Source organism: Quercus suber, unplaced genomic scaffold (assembly GCF_002906115.3).
Source record: "Quercus suber isolate HL8 unplaced genomic scaffold, Cork oak 2.0 scaffold_345, whole genome shotgun sequence".
NCBI lineage: Eukaryota > Viridiplantae > Streptophyta > Magnoliopsida > Fagales > Fagaceae > Quercus > Quercus suber.
In genome coordinates, this window is record NW_027069797.1 from 781,793 (window position 1) to 793,250 (window position 11,458).

General features: G+C 34.6%; 1 protein-coding gene across 2 annotated transcripts; it reads left to right on the plus strand.

Annotated features, from left to right (window-relative positions):
• Positions 1-594: 594 nt before the first annotated feature.
• LOC111995125 (transcription initiation factor TFIID subunit 15) lies at positions 595-4,864 on the plus strand. Of its 2 annotated transcripts, none has more exons than XM_065759882.1 (7): positions 595-808; positions 1,557-1,757; positions 1,854-2,209; positions 2,322-2,519; positions 3,770-3,853; positions 4,543-4,624; positions 4,703-4,864. In XM_065759882.1, exons 2-7 carry the CDS (start codon positions 1,638-1,640, stop codon positions 4,847-4,849), a joined length of 987 nt encoding a protein of 328 aa, XP_065615954.1. In that variant the 5' UTR covers positions 595-808; positions 1,557-1,637; the 3' UTR covers positions 4,850-4,864. The 2 variants fall into 2 exon arrangements, with proteins under 2 accessions (XP_065615954.1, XP_065615955.1); XM_065759883.1 differs by having other exon boundaries at positions 1,591-1,757.
• The last annotated feature ends 6,594 nt before the right edge of the window (positions 4,865-11,458 follow it).

Below are 11,458 nucleotides of genomic sequence, written 5' to 3' on the forward strand. Positions count from 1 at the left end.
ATATTGTGAGATAATTTTCGGGCTTGGACAAATTAGGCTATGGGGCTATAATTTGAAATGACAAGGGTGAAGTCATGGCTGCTATAACTGCTAGTGGTCCGAAGGTGAGTACAAGTGATGAGGTTGAATTGCTTGCCTACCGAAGAGCTATAAAATTTGCATGGATGCTGGGTTCTCAAGGTTGATAATTGAGGGAGATAATAGTAATGTAATCCAAGCCATCTCTTCTCCATTTGAAAAATTTTCACTATTTGGGAATGTTATTAATGATATTAGGCATTTGATTTGGGGGTTACAGTGGACTGAAGTTTACTGCATTAGGAGAGGAGCAAATAAGGTAGCACATGTATTAACTCAATATGTTAGGAATACATTAGATGAGAATTTGTATTGGATGGGGGATTCTCCCCCACCTGTCTTAGAAGCCTTGTATCATGATTCTTTAGCAATTTGAATGAATGAACATTTCCCTTTAAAAAAAAAAAAAAAACTCTAAAAAAAGTTATCAAAAAAAAAAAAAAACACTTAAAATTAAACGGTGTCGTCAAGGATATGTTTGAATAAAAGCTACTACAGGTACAGACCCCGTGTTGTCTCGATTCCCGTTCCTTTCTTCAATCCATCCTTCACTTCACTTGTTGATTGAGCATTTCTTAATAAACGTTGAATAGTACCGTGGATAGAACTTATTTTGGATCCGTTAAATTCTCTCTCATTCACGATTCGATTGTGCGTACGGACCCAATACTCTAGGGTTTCTTTAAATCTCAACCCTCAACGACTACATTCTTAGCTTCAATCAATCAAGGTTACTCTCTTTCCTTTTTCTTCGTATTCACCTCTTTCTCGCATATTATTTATTTTTTTGTATCAATTTGTTACTCTCATAATGCCCAACTCACCTATACCATTATTTTTATGCAAATATACTTTTTATTTATTTATTTATTTTATAGATCGACTTTAAACTGTTTCTTTATAATTTGATTTTATTTTTATTTTATAGAATTTACAAAATCCTGTGGTGTTAATTATAATAGTGATAGCTTTAATTTTTTTTTTAATTTTTAATTTTGAGTTATTTATTTTTGTTTCACCTTAATTTTTTAATTTTATCTAGCAACTGTGATGACCTTACCAAACATTATTTTCATTGAATTTACTTATGTGGTTGCATTTTAAGGCTTGTTTCGTCAATGCTGTATTTGAGTTAATATCTTGTTTATGATTCCAGCCTTGGTGCGATGGCAAGTGCCTTCTCACCAAAGACGAAAGGTTGCGGGTTTGAGTAGCCTCTTCAATAAATTGGGGTGTAAGGCTGCCTACATTGACCTCTCCTAGACCCTGCAAAAGTGGGAGCTTTTGTGCACTGAGCACAACGATAGGACTTATACTTTTCTTATCACATATTAAAGAGAAATTACAGCTAAAGCAAATAATGTCATGATTTCACTTGTGTTTTTTCAACTGCCATCTTATGAGTCCGATTGCTGTGTATCATGAATGAATTTCCTTTTTGGCTAATGTGTTTTTGCTATTCTATTTTCTTTGCTCAGCTGAATTCAGCCACACCATTACCCCTTTTTGTAGCGTTTAGTGGCTGTTCGTCTACTTTGATTTCATGAAATTGGAGCACAATGGCAAGCTATTTGGGAAAAGGAGCCCCTTCAAATGGATCTGTCTATGTATGCAACTTGCCCTTTGGGACTGATGAAAGTATGTTAGCTGAATATTTCGGCACCATTGGGGTAATTAAGGTAGGAGGTTTGACATGGTATTATATAGAACTGTTCCTTTGTCATTGGCATGAAGAATCTCAGTAATTTGTACCATTTTGCTCCATTTTTTTACAGAAAGACAAGCGAACAGGTCGTCCAAAGATATGGTTATACCATGATAAAGTGACAAATGAGCCGAAGGGAGATGCTACCGTAACTTATGAAGATCCACATGCTGCGGTAGCTGCTGTTGAATGGTTTAACAACAAGGATTTTCATGGTAATACCATTGGAGTTTTTATAGCAGAGTCAAAAAGCAAGGATGAACATGCCTATAACTCAGTGGCAGATCCAAGTGATGCTGGTGATTTTGGTGGATTGGAAGAAAACACTGGAGATATGAATGGTGGTGGTGGAAGAGGAAGAGGCCGGAGTGATGCTTCAGGAAAAGCATGGCAACAAGAGGGGGATTGGACGTGTCCGAATACAAGGTCTGTGATGTGAGATTGGTGAGCAGCTCTTTCTTGCTCTTTTTTTCACTGTTTCTGTTTTCTACGCTACGATTCTATGCAAATGGCTTCTGATATTACATTGTTGTAGCAGTTGTTCAAATGTAAATTTTGCATTTCGTGGTGTGTGCAATCGCTGTGGAAGTGCTCGACCTTCTGGAGCCTCTGGTGGTAGTGGAGGAGCTGGTGGTCGTGGTAGGGGTCGTGGTGCCCCTGACTCTGGGGGCCCTGGCCGTGGAGTTGGTGCTACCGTTGGAGGACTCTTTGGTCCAAATGATTGGCCTTGTCCAATGTAAGACTATATTTCTTTATTTTAAAGGGTTTTTTTTCCCCCTCCAAAATTTGTGTGTGTGTGTGTTTTTCGAACTTTTGAATTTTTTTATAAAAATTCTTTCTCCTGTCTGATCTATTGATCATCATTTTATAATCCAACTTTTGTCATGTACTTTTGTAGTTTATCTATGTGGTGAAAGCTTTGTTGTAGTATCTCATATATTGGTTTAACGAATTTTGGTTTTGGAGATAGTTGTTTAGAATCAGAATGGAACTTGGGTAGGATGATGGTTGATCAAGATTGATGTAAATGCAAATTGCTTGACCACGAGCCTGGGGGGATTATCATATTGAATTGACTGGTCCAATCTTTCACAAAGTTCAGCGTTTTGACCAATTGGTTGGCCTAGTCCAAATTCGCCCATGTCTTCAAATTCATATGAAATATGAATTGACCTTGGGCTAAAAATTTTAGATTGATAATGAGTTCTTGGTGTTGCATTAATTTTTATTTTTTATAAGTAATAAAAATTTATTGATATTAAAAAAGAGACACCCAAGTACACAGGGAGTATACATGGAGTACAGATCAATTACAAAAATTACATAAATCAAGTAAAACCAAAATAGGAGAAAAGGATTGGTTTCTCCACACTTATAACCAGTCCAGTAAGGTTCTTGGTGTTGCATTAATTGTTCTATAATCTACAATAATGTTTGCCAGCATAGAACAGCTGGACTTTCTGTCTTAGTGGCAGCTTGTCAAACATGGTTAAACAATACATGATTATTTTTGTTAACATCTGAAGTTTTTGGTTAAAAGTAGTAAATCCATCAATAGCCACCATAGCATATGATGTGCATATATTGGTTGTGTCTGTAGGGGGGAACTAAGCTATATTGGTTAGAAGCTTTTCTTAAATTTTGTTAATCTCACTCTCAAATCTATTATAAACTTTGGGGGCACTTTATCATTATTATTTTGGTTATCTTTTGGAAAACTTTCGGATTACGTTTTGTAGGGCAAAGTTCAATACTATCTGGGCAGGCTATATTGTTGATGCTACTATGACTGAATTTAAGGGATATTATTATCATATTATGTACAAGCTTCCACTATGAGATATATATATTATTATGCACTCCTAGCCAGCTTGAATGTTAATTTAGTTAGTTACTTGAGCTGTTATCAGTTATATCTATGCACATGTCATGTGTTGAGATGAATTATCACTATTGTTGCTTATGCCTTGTGCTTTTGTTGGTCAGGTGTGGTAATATCAACTGGGCAAAGCGTACAAAATGCAATATTTGCAACACAAATAAACCTGGTCACAATGAGGGTGGTGTGAGGTATTTGTATATGGTTATTTGGATTTATGCATGTGTTTAGTTTTAATCAAGAGCTGAAACCTATTGGGATAAACTAGATGGATACTTATGCCGCATGAAGAGAACTGAAGAGAAAGTGGTGGTGTCCACTCTCATGATTATCATTTATCAACATAGACTGTGATGGAACTTGTGAATAAAATAAAATAAAAAAATTGACATGTAATGAACTAGAAAAGAAACCTTGGGCGTTTCATGTTTGAACCTAAATGACGTGAGTATAACTCTGCTGAATGTAATATTGGTTATAAAACCTACCTTTATCACATTCTAAATTTAATATAGTGAATCATTTGAGCTATAGATGTATACTCTGTTGTAGAATGTTCTAGTGGCATATGGCATACTTCATACTTGTTTTTGCATTGCATGTCGTGGCAATCCCGGCCGTTGATAACATTTTTTCTTTTCCAAGAGTTAGATTTTCTTAACCAACCAATGTTTTTATTTTCACTTTTTAACCATTTTATGCAAGTTTATATGCAATTGAAAATTTGACTTATCTTATAGGGGCATTCATCAAATAAGATTTTGTTTATATTTATTTTGGCTTGTATCCATACTGGAATTTAACTTGCATCAATGTCTAAGCCTCAAACATTTTGTAGAAATAATACTATTTACTTTAGGCTTACTTATTTGTTAAGCAGAGGAGGACGTGGGGGAGGTTACAAGGAACTTGATGAAGAAGAGTTAGAGGAAACTAAGCGACGTCGGCGGGAGGCTGAAGAAGTAAGATCAGTTTGTGCTAGTACTACATGAATTTTCCGGTTTTAATCTTGTTTGACATTATTTCTTTTATAACTTCAGGATGATGGTGAGATGTATGATGAGTTTGGCAATCTAAAGAAAAAGTTTCGTGCCAAAACTCAGCAAGCTGAAACTGGACGGGCACTTCCAGGTGCTGGACGTGCTGGATGGGAGGTTGAGGAACTAGGTATCTCTTGTGTTTTTTAGCATAACTGATTCTCCTTAGTACATAATTTGAGATTAGATGATAACCTTCCTTATTATAATACCTGTTTGATGCTTCATGTTCGTTGCATGCAAAGCACTTCTCAGGAAAATTTGAGTTGAATATAGATTCAGCTCCTCTAGTATAGCTGCATACCGCATAGGCATTAACTGGTTATGGGTTCTGAACATGCCAAAGGAGTTATATATGTTTCCATCTGTTAACTAGATATTAAGACCTTTTTAGTGGAGGGACATTAGAGTTGTTTTTGATAACTCCCTTTAAAATGTTTCTGGATATAACCAAATGATTGGGCTCCTGTAGCATAGTAAACCTAGAGACACTGTTTGAAAAGCCAAAATAGTATTTAGATGTAGGTACAAACATACTGACATCATAGTTGGTGGCATGAACCTAAACGTGAGACAGTAAATCCATCTGTTCCAGAAAAATGTTTTCTGTGTGACTTAATTCAGAAAAATGTAACTGAGATTCCTTTAATTGATAGATATAGTTATGGGGTTTTTTTTTTTTTTTTTTTTTTTGTTGTTGTTGTTGCAGAAATGTGCTATTCTCATTGAGACAATATCAATGTTTCCTGAAACTAAGAAATGCTCATTTTTAACTTATCAAGAGAAGAAACTTAAGTCATTACTTATGCATAATCTATGAAGTGTGAAATTTCTTTAGGTTTCCTTTGTTACACCAGAAACTATTAAAAATCTAAGATTATGCCCAAGTACCATTTTGTTAAGTGCAGGTTAACATTTCCCCTATTCTTGTGAAATTTAGAATTTTTAGGAGCAGGAAAGATGGTGGTTTGTCATTCTGGGTGTCATAGTATGTCCAAACACCATTCCTAGTTAGTACAAGATGGCCTTACAAATCTTCAATTGATAGCATAGGCAGGCAGAGAGAAGTCAATTTTTGTATTAATGTTTTTTATTTATTTTTTTAATATCGGGAAATTCTGTAATTTTATGGTTTTTGGATATGGGTTTTACTTCTATTGGGTCTTATTTTGGGGGTAAATTATTTTATTGGGTTTTATTTATGAGTTTGGTAATTTACTTTGGGCTTAGTTATCAAAACCCAAGTAGTACAAGTCCTATTAGGTTTATATATTATTCATCTATTTATATGGATGTAATGTTTTCTCTTCAAAGGTGGAGAGATTGTGTTTCTAAATTTTTGAGGCTATGAGGTTTTATTTGAAATTTGTGTGATGCAACCTTCTCCAAGGTGTAATGTTGAGGAAACCCTAGTTGTGATGCTTACGAAGTCTAGGTGTCATCCATAGAAGTTTATCTTCTTCTGTCCTTAAATTTCCAGAAACTTTAAACCTAGCAATCACATAATGATTGTCACTTTTAAAATCCTAAAATTTAAAAATTCAAAAGCTTAAACCATCTATCCATCAAATAGCCCCAAATAATCCACAAACAACCAAAGTATTGCTCTCAGGTTATTGTTCACAGCCTTGAAATGGCAACCCATACCACAGGTTCCTTTGTTTTATATTTATCCCAAAAATTTCACTATTCCTTTAAAAATTAGATACAATTTTCTAGTCTTTTTCCTACCAAACCCTAACCCTTATTCTTCAAAATCCTAGTCATCAAAACTGCCAAATCTGATTTGGCTTCGTTTCCCTTTTTCCTACATCAATTTTGGTATTAGAGCAGGTTACCACTGTGAAAACATAGTGGTAGATTTACACTCTTTCAATGATGCTTTAAAGAAAGGTTCTTCAAGATAGACTTACACAAAGTCTTTATAAAGAGATAGTTTTCACCAAGGTAATTTGTCAGTGATTGATTATGCCATTAATAAGCTAACTATGAAATGTGGAATAGTTGAATGTGAATGCATGAAAACTGCAATTTTGGATTGAGATCTGAAATTCAAAAGAGGGTGTCTACTCTGCAATATTCTGGTCTTTTAGTTATTGATACAATCATCATGTGGGAAATGATCACAAGGGTTTTTAGGCTCTGATCAAAAAGTGAAGGAACCCACAATATCTAAAGCCTAAATAGAAAGATGAATTTTCAAGACGGACTGCTAAACAACTATAAAAGGCTGCTTAAAATTTGAACAAGAATAAAATCAAGGAGAAAAGCTAAACAAGATGTTTAAATGCCAAGAAACCTTGCAGATTGATCTAAACAAGCTGAAAGGTTAGAAGCCAAAAAAAAAAAAAAAAAATAATGTAAAGAAGGCTTCTGAGCTGCTTGATACAGAGAAGTTTCAAGATAATTGCAAAGAACAAGAACCTAAAATTTTTATTGTAGCAATAGATGCTACCTAATCATTTGATGACTAGCCTAGAACCATGACTTGAGTTCCAGCTAAGCTGTCAAAGGATGGCACTGATTTTTATTGGAAAGATTTATCGAAGTCCTTACACCTTATGCATGAGTACTCCATTGATTTTATCAAAGTCGCAAGTTGTCTAGTGAGTAGCCAATGTACGTTCGGAAGTTTTATTTGTTACTATGCAAATTTTCCTATTCAAGATTTATTTGGGACCCACGTGTGAAGTTCAATTGAAGTCTTGTGGTTTTGAAGGTCTAGGTATGAGTCTTAGGATTAAAACAGTTTATTATTTTAATTTATTTTCTCAGTTGTGGTTAGTTTTATATTCTGGTGCAAATATGTTATTTCTGCAATTTCTGAAAATTAACAGTAGCTTGGTGGTTTAATTGAGTCTAGAGAGATCCTAAGTATCAGGTTTTATTCCCCTTTGCGTATTGTTCACACCATGTGGACAGATTCAATATTCTTTTCACCTGTCTTGTAACTAAATTCTTCCCTTACCAAAACTTTTGTTATTCTTTGAACCCTAAGCTTCTTTCTAAAGTTCTAAACAGCTTAACCTTGAGCCCATGAAGAAGATTCTCCAATCTGTCCTATCATAAACCTTCTTATATGAGTGGTCTCAAAGGGTTTAATTTTATATTATTTTATGCTAATGCTTTCCTATGATGCTGCCTCATGGCAAATAATGATGCCAGTTTCATAGACTTATAGAAATTAATGGAATTTTTCTTAGAACCAAAGCATACTTGTCTTTATCCTTTTTTTTTATTTGGCCAAAATGATATTCAGCATGTTTCCCATCTCTTCTTTAGAAGCAAATAGGCTACTTCTTTGCTAAATTCTTTTGAATTTCATATCTGGCAATTCTGCCAACATTTCCATACTGGTTAATGATGGTATGCTTTCTTATGTCTCTTTTAGCTTCTTGTTTGTGTCCAAATATGCAATATCCAAGTATTATTTGCTGATTTTTTTTTTCTTTTTAATAATTGCTGATTTTTAATAATTGTGTATGAATAAAGTTGTAAACCAAATTCTCTTCATGCCCCCCCCCCCCCCCCCCCCCTTCCTATGGAGGAAATTGGTGAAAAGGAAGGTTGTTTTAGAAAGCTCAGTTGCTTAGAGAAAAGAAAGAATGAACTAGCTCTTCAAGAGACACACTCTTGGAATAATACCTCATAGGTAGAGATTTCTTGGATTCAAATTTATTTGTTTACAATTAGGGCAGCCTTGCTTATTTATAGTTACATAAAGCAAGCTGCTGAGTTAGTTACAAGAACCTATCATGTAGGTGCCATGTGATTGGCTAAAGCCTAACAAACTTCTCTAACTAATTGATAGTTTATTGCACTTATTAACTAACAATCTTTTCAACTAATGAGAGATCCATACCAGACCTCAAGTTATTTTTCTTTAGAACTTTATTGGATTGGTTGGCTGCTCTGTGAAACCAATCATTCTCTTCTTTCCTTGATTTTCTTGATTCTTGTAATTTTTGTACTTAATTGTTGACCCCTGTACACTCCTTGTGTACTGGGGTGTCCCTTTTTGATATCAATAAAACTGATTACTAAATAAATAAATATTTAAAAAAAAGAAAAAAGAAAAAAGCTAGCTTTAAAAATGGACCCATTAGGACTGTCCCTCTTTGGAACACACTTGTTGTCGAGTGTGGTTAGTTGTAAGCTGATCTGGTGCATGATAGGACAGCAAGTGATGCACATTGAAACTTTTGGAGATGTGCATATGATCTGGTAGTTCAACTGATCTGCATTCTTGCTAGTTGCTGTATCAAGCTGCTGCATCATGCTCTAGATTAAGGACTGTTTCTGCTTTGTGTCAACGCCGCAAGTGTAAGCAGCCATGTAGATGCTCTTCCAACCTTCTTCATTTTGACCATTGGTTTGGGGCTAGCTTTCCCTATTTTTGGTTGCAATGTGTAACGATCTCCTTTCTTGTATAAGCTGAATGTGTTGCTCCTTCCACCTGGAATGGTTTGATATGGACACGATCTTTCACACCCAAGTAAGAGATGACAAACATCCATGGTTGTCACATCATAAAGAATATAATCTTGAAAGTCATTAATTAGAAATTTCCTTGATTCTTGTACTTGATTTGTTGACCCCTTTTACACTCCCTGTGTACTAGGGTGCTCCTTTTTTGATATTAATAAAACTTATTACTTATTTTAAAAAAAAGTATTGATAGATTTTATGAGAGGATTTCAACTGAACTGTCTACCAATTTGAAGGCGGAGGTTGGTCAGAAACTTAATATTTTTCATTTAGAATCAGGTTGAGAGGTGGTTTACCCTGATGCAGGACAAATCAGAACTTTGTAACATGAAAATTAAACAACAGGATATATAGGGATAGATGACCTAGGAGCAGCACCTAGGCTTGCTTGGAGTCAGCATCAAGTAAAGGAGAAACAGTAGAAGTTAGCTCCTTGGGTTGGCTGTAGTCAGCAGCAACCATGGAGAAAACTTCAATAGAAACTTTACTCATCAAAATAATCTCTCTTTAATAGGAGTACAGTACTTAGCTTATGTAGGAGTACTATCCCTATTTCTAATTGCTATAGAAAACCTACTTATTGAATTATAAAAATAACCCTAACCTAAATAAAAATACTAATAAAACTAATTAATGTTGACATGTAACAGACACGAATAAATAGCTGTTGATGTAACTAATCCTTTAGTTGCTATGCTATATGGGAATCACTACAGATTTTCACATGACGGACTCTTTCATTTTTTCTTCCTTCCACAAATATTCAATGTGAGGAAGGACTCTTCAATGACAAGAGAAAATGATGAATAAAAAAAAGAGTTTTAAATGTTGAAAATCTTTAAGGGATTTGGAAAACTACGAAATATTTTACTAACTTAAGTGGTATCTTATCCTCTCTTAAAAATGGGGATGAAGGGTCAAGTCGTAGGATAAATTCCCATGGGTGCATGTTCATGTGTCCCTTTGTATACAGCCAGTGTACTTGGGTGACTCTTTTTCTTTGATTTTTAATTATTTACTTATAATAAAAAAAATACCCATCGGGCATATGAGTAATCTATGTGTTGAAGAATAAATTGTTGTAGTAGCATATAAAGTCTCTATATAATGGTGGTTAGCTACTTCTTATTAATAAAGTAGGTGGGGTAAGGCAATCTATTAAAGGTTGTTTTTGGTAATTTTATTGGTGGAATACATTCTCACAGAATGCGTTTGAACAAAATGCATTATGATAGAATGCATCCATTTGAAAATTGCGTTTGGAATGATGCTGAAAAATCTAGTGAAAGGTTATTATGTTGAATAAATTTTAGTGTGGTTATGAATTCTTGTAGAATACCTTTTTTTTTTTTCCCAATAACAGGTAAATATTGTTGGATGGGTTACTTCATTTTTTAAAATAAATATTAAATTTTACATCCTAATACATATAAAAAGTCCAAAGGTAATTACATTAGTTTTATATATTTAAATACAATTACCATTAGTATAAATTACCTCTCCCAAACCCCACAAAAAAATGGGAGTTTTGTGCACTAGCTAAGACTTTTTTATAATAACACAAAAATAAATAATTCTATAATCCTCATTTACACTCCCTTATGAGCTAGTGGAGATGATGTACGTGCTTCATGTGTGTGTCATGTGTGTGTGAGCAGTGCGATGCTGCACATTTCTTGCGACTACTGGTTGTCCTGTGACCCAAATGAAATCATTCTTGTGATTTGTACAACCATCACCAAAAAATAAATATTTAAAAATTAATAATAAAAAAATTTCCGAGATTGGGCAGATAGTACCAATCATAATAATTAACAAAATCTATCATACCAAACACAATGGACACTGACAAAACCTTCTACCATGGTTTTTCCCCAGTTCTGGCCATGTAAAATATCATGTGTCCATGTCCACACACATAATGGTGCCTTAACCATACCTACCCGTGGGCATGGGGATGCCCCTGTGTGATTGCTTTCTCTTCCATCTTTGTTTCCAACTTAGTGGGTTGATCATCCATAAGGAGGAGACTGGAGAGGCCTTTATGTAATAGTGTTGATCACCAAATGCCTAATCAAGGTAAAGAAGTTCTATGGACCAGCTGGGTAGCACCAACCATATTCATGGTTCAAAATACCTAACTATCAATAGCAGTTTCCTGGCTGAAACTTAATTGTAACGAAAAGCAGGGTGTTTTGATGGATCATTGGAAAGAAAGATGATCATGAGTAGATTCTTTAGAAGGCATATAGCTCAAATTAAGGAGACAAT

Coding starts and splice junctions, on each gene's coding strand:
- LOC111995125 (XM_065759882.1), top strand. CDS start 1,638: ATGGCAAGCTATTTGGGAAAAGGAGCCCCTTCAAATGGATCTGTCTAT. Junction 2,210..2,321: donor TGGACGTGTCCGAATACAAG/GTCTGTGATGTG, acceptor TTGTTGTAGCAG/TTGTTCAAATGTAAATTTTG. Junction 4,625..4,702: donor GTCGGCGGGAGGCTGAAGAA/GTAAGATCAGTT, acceptor TTATAACTTCAG/GATGATGGTGAGATGTATGA.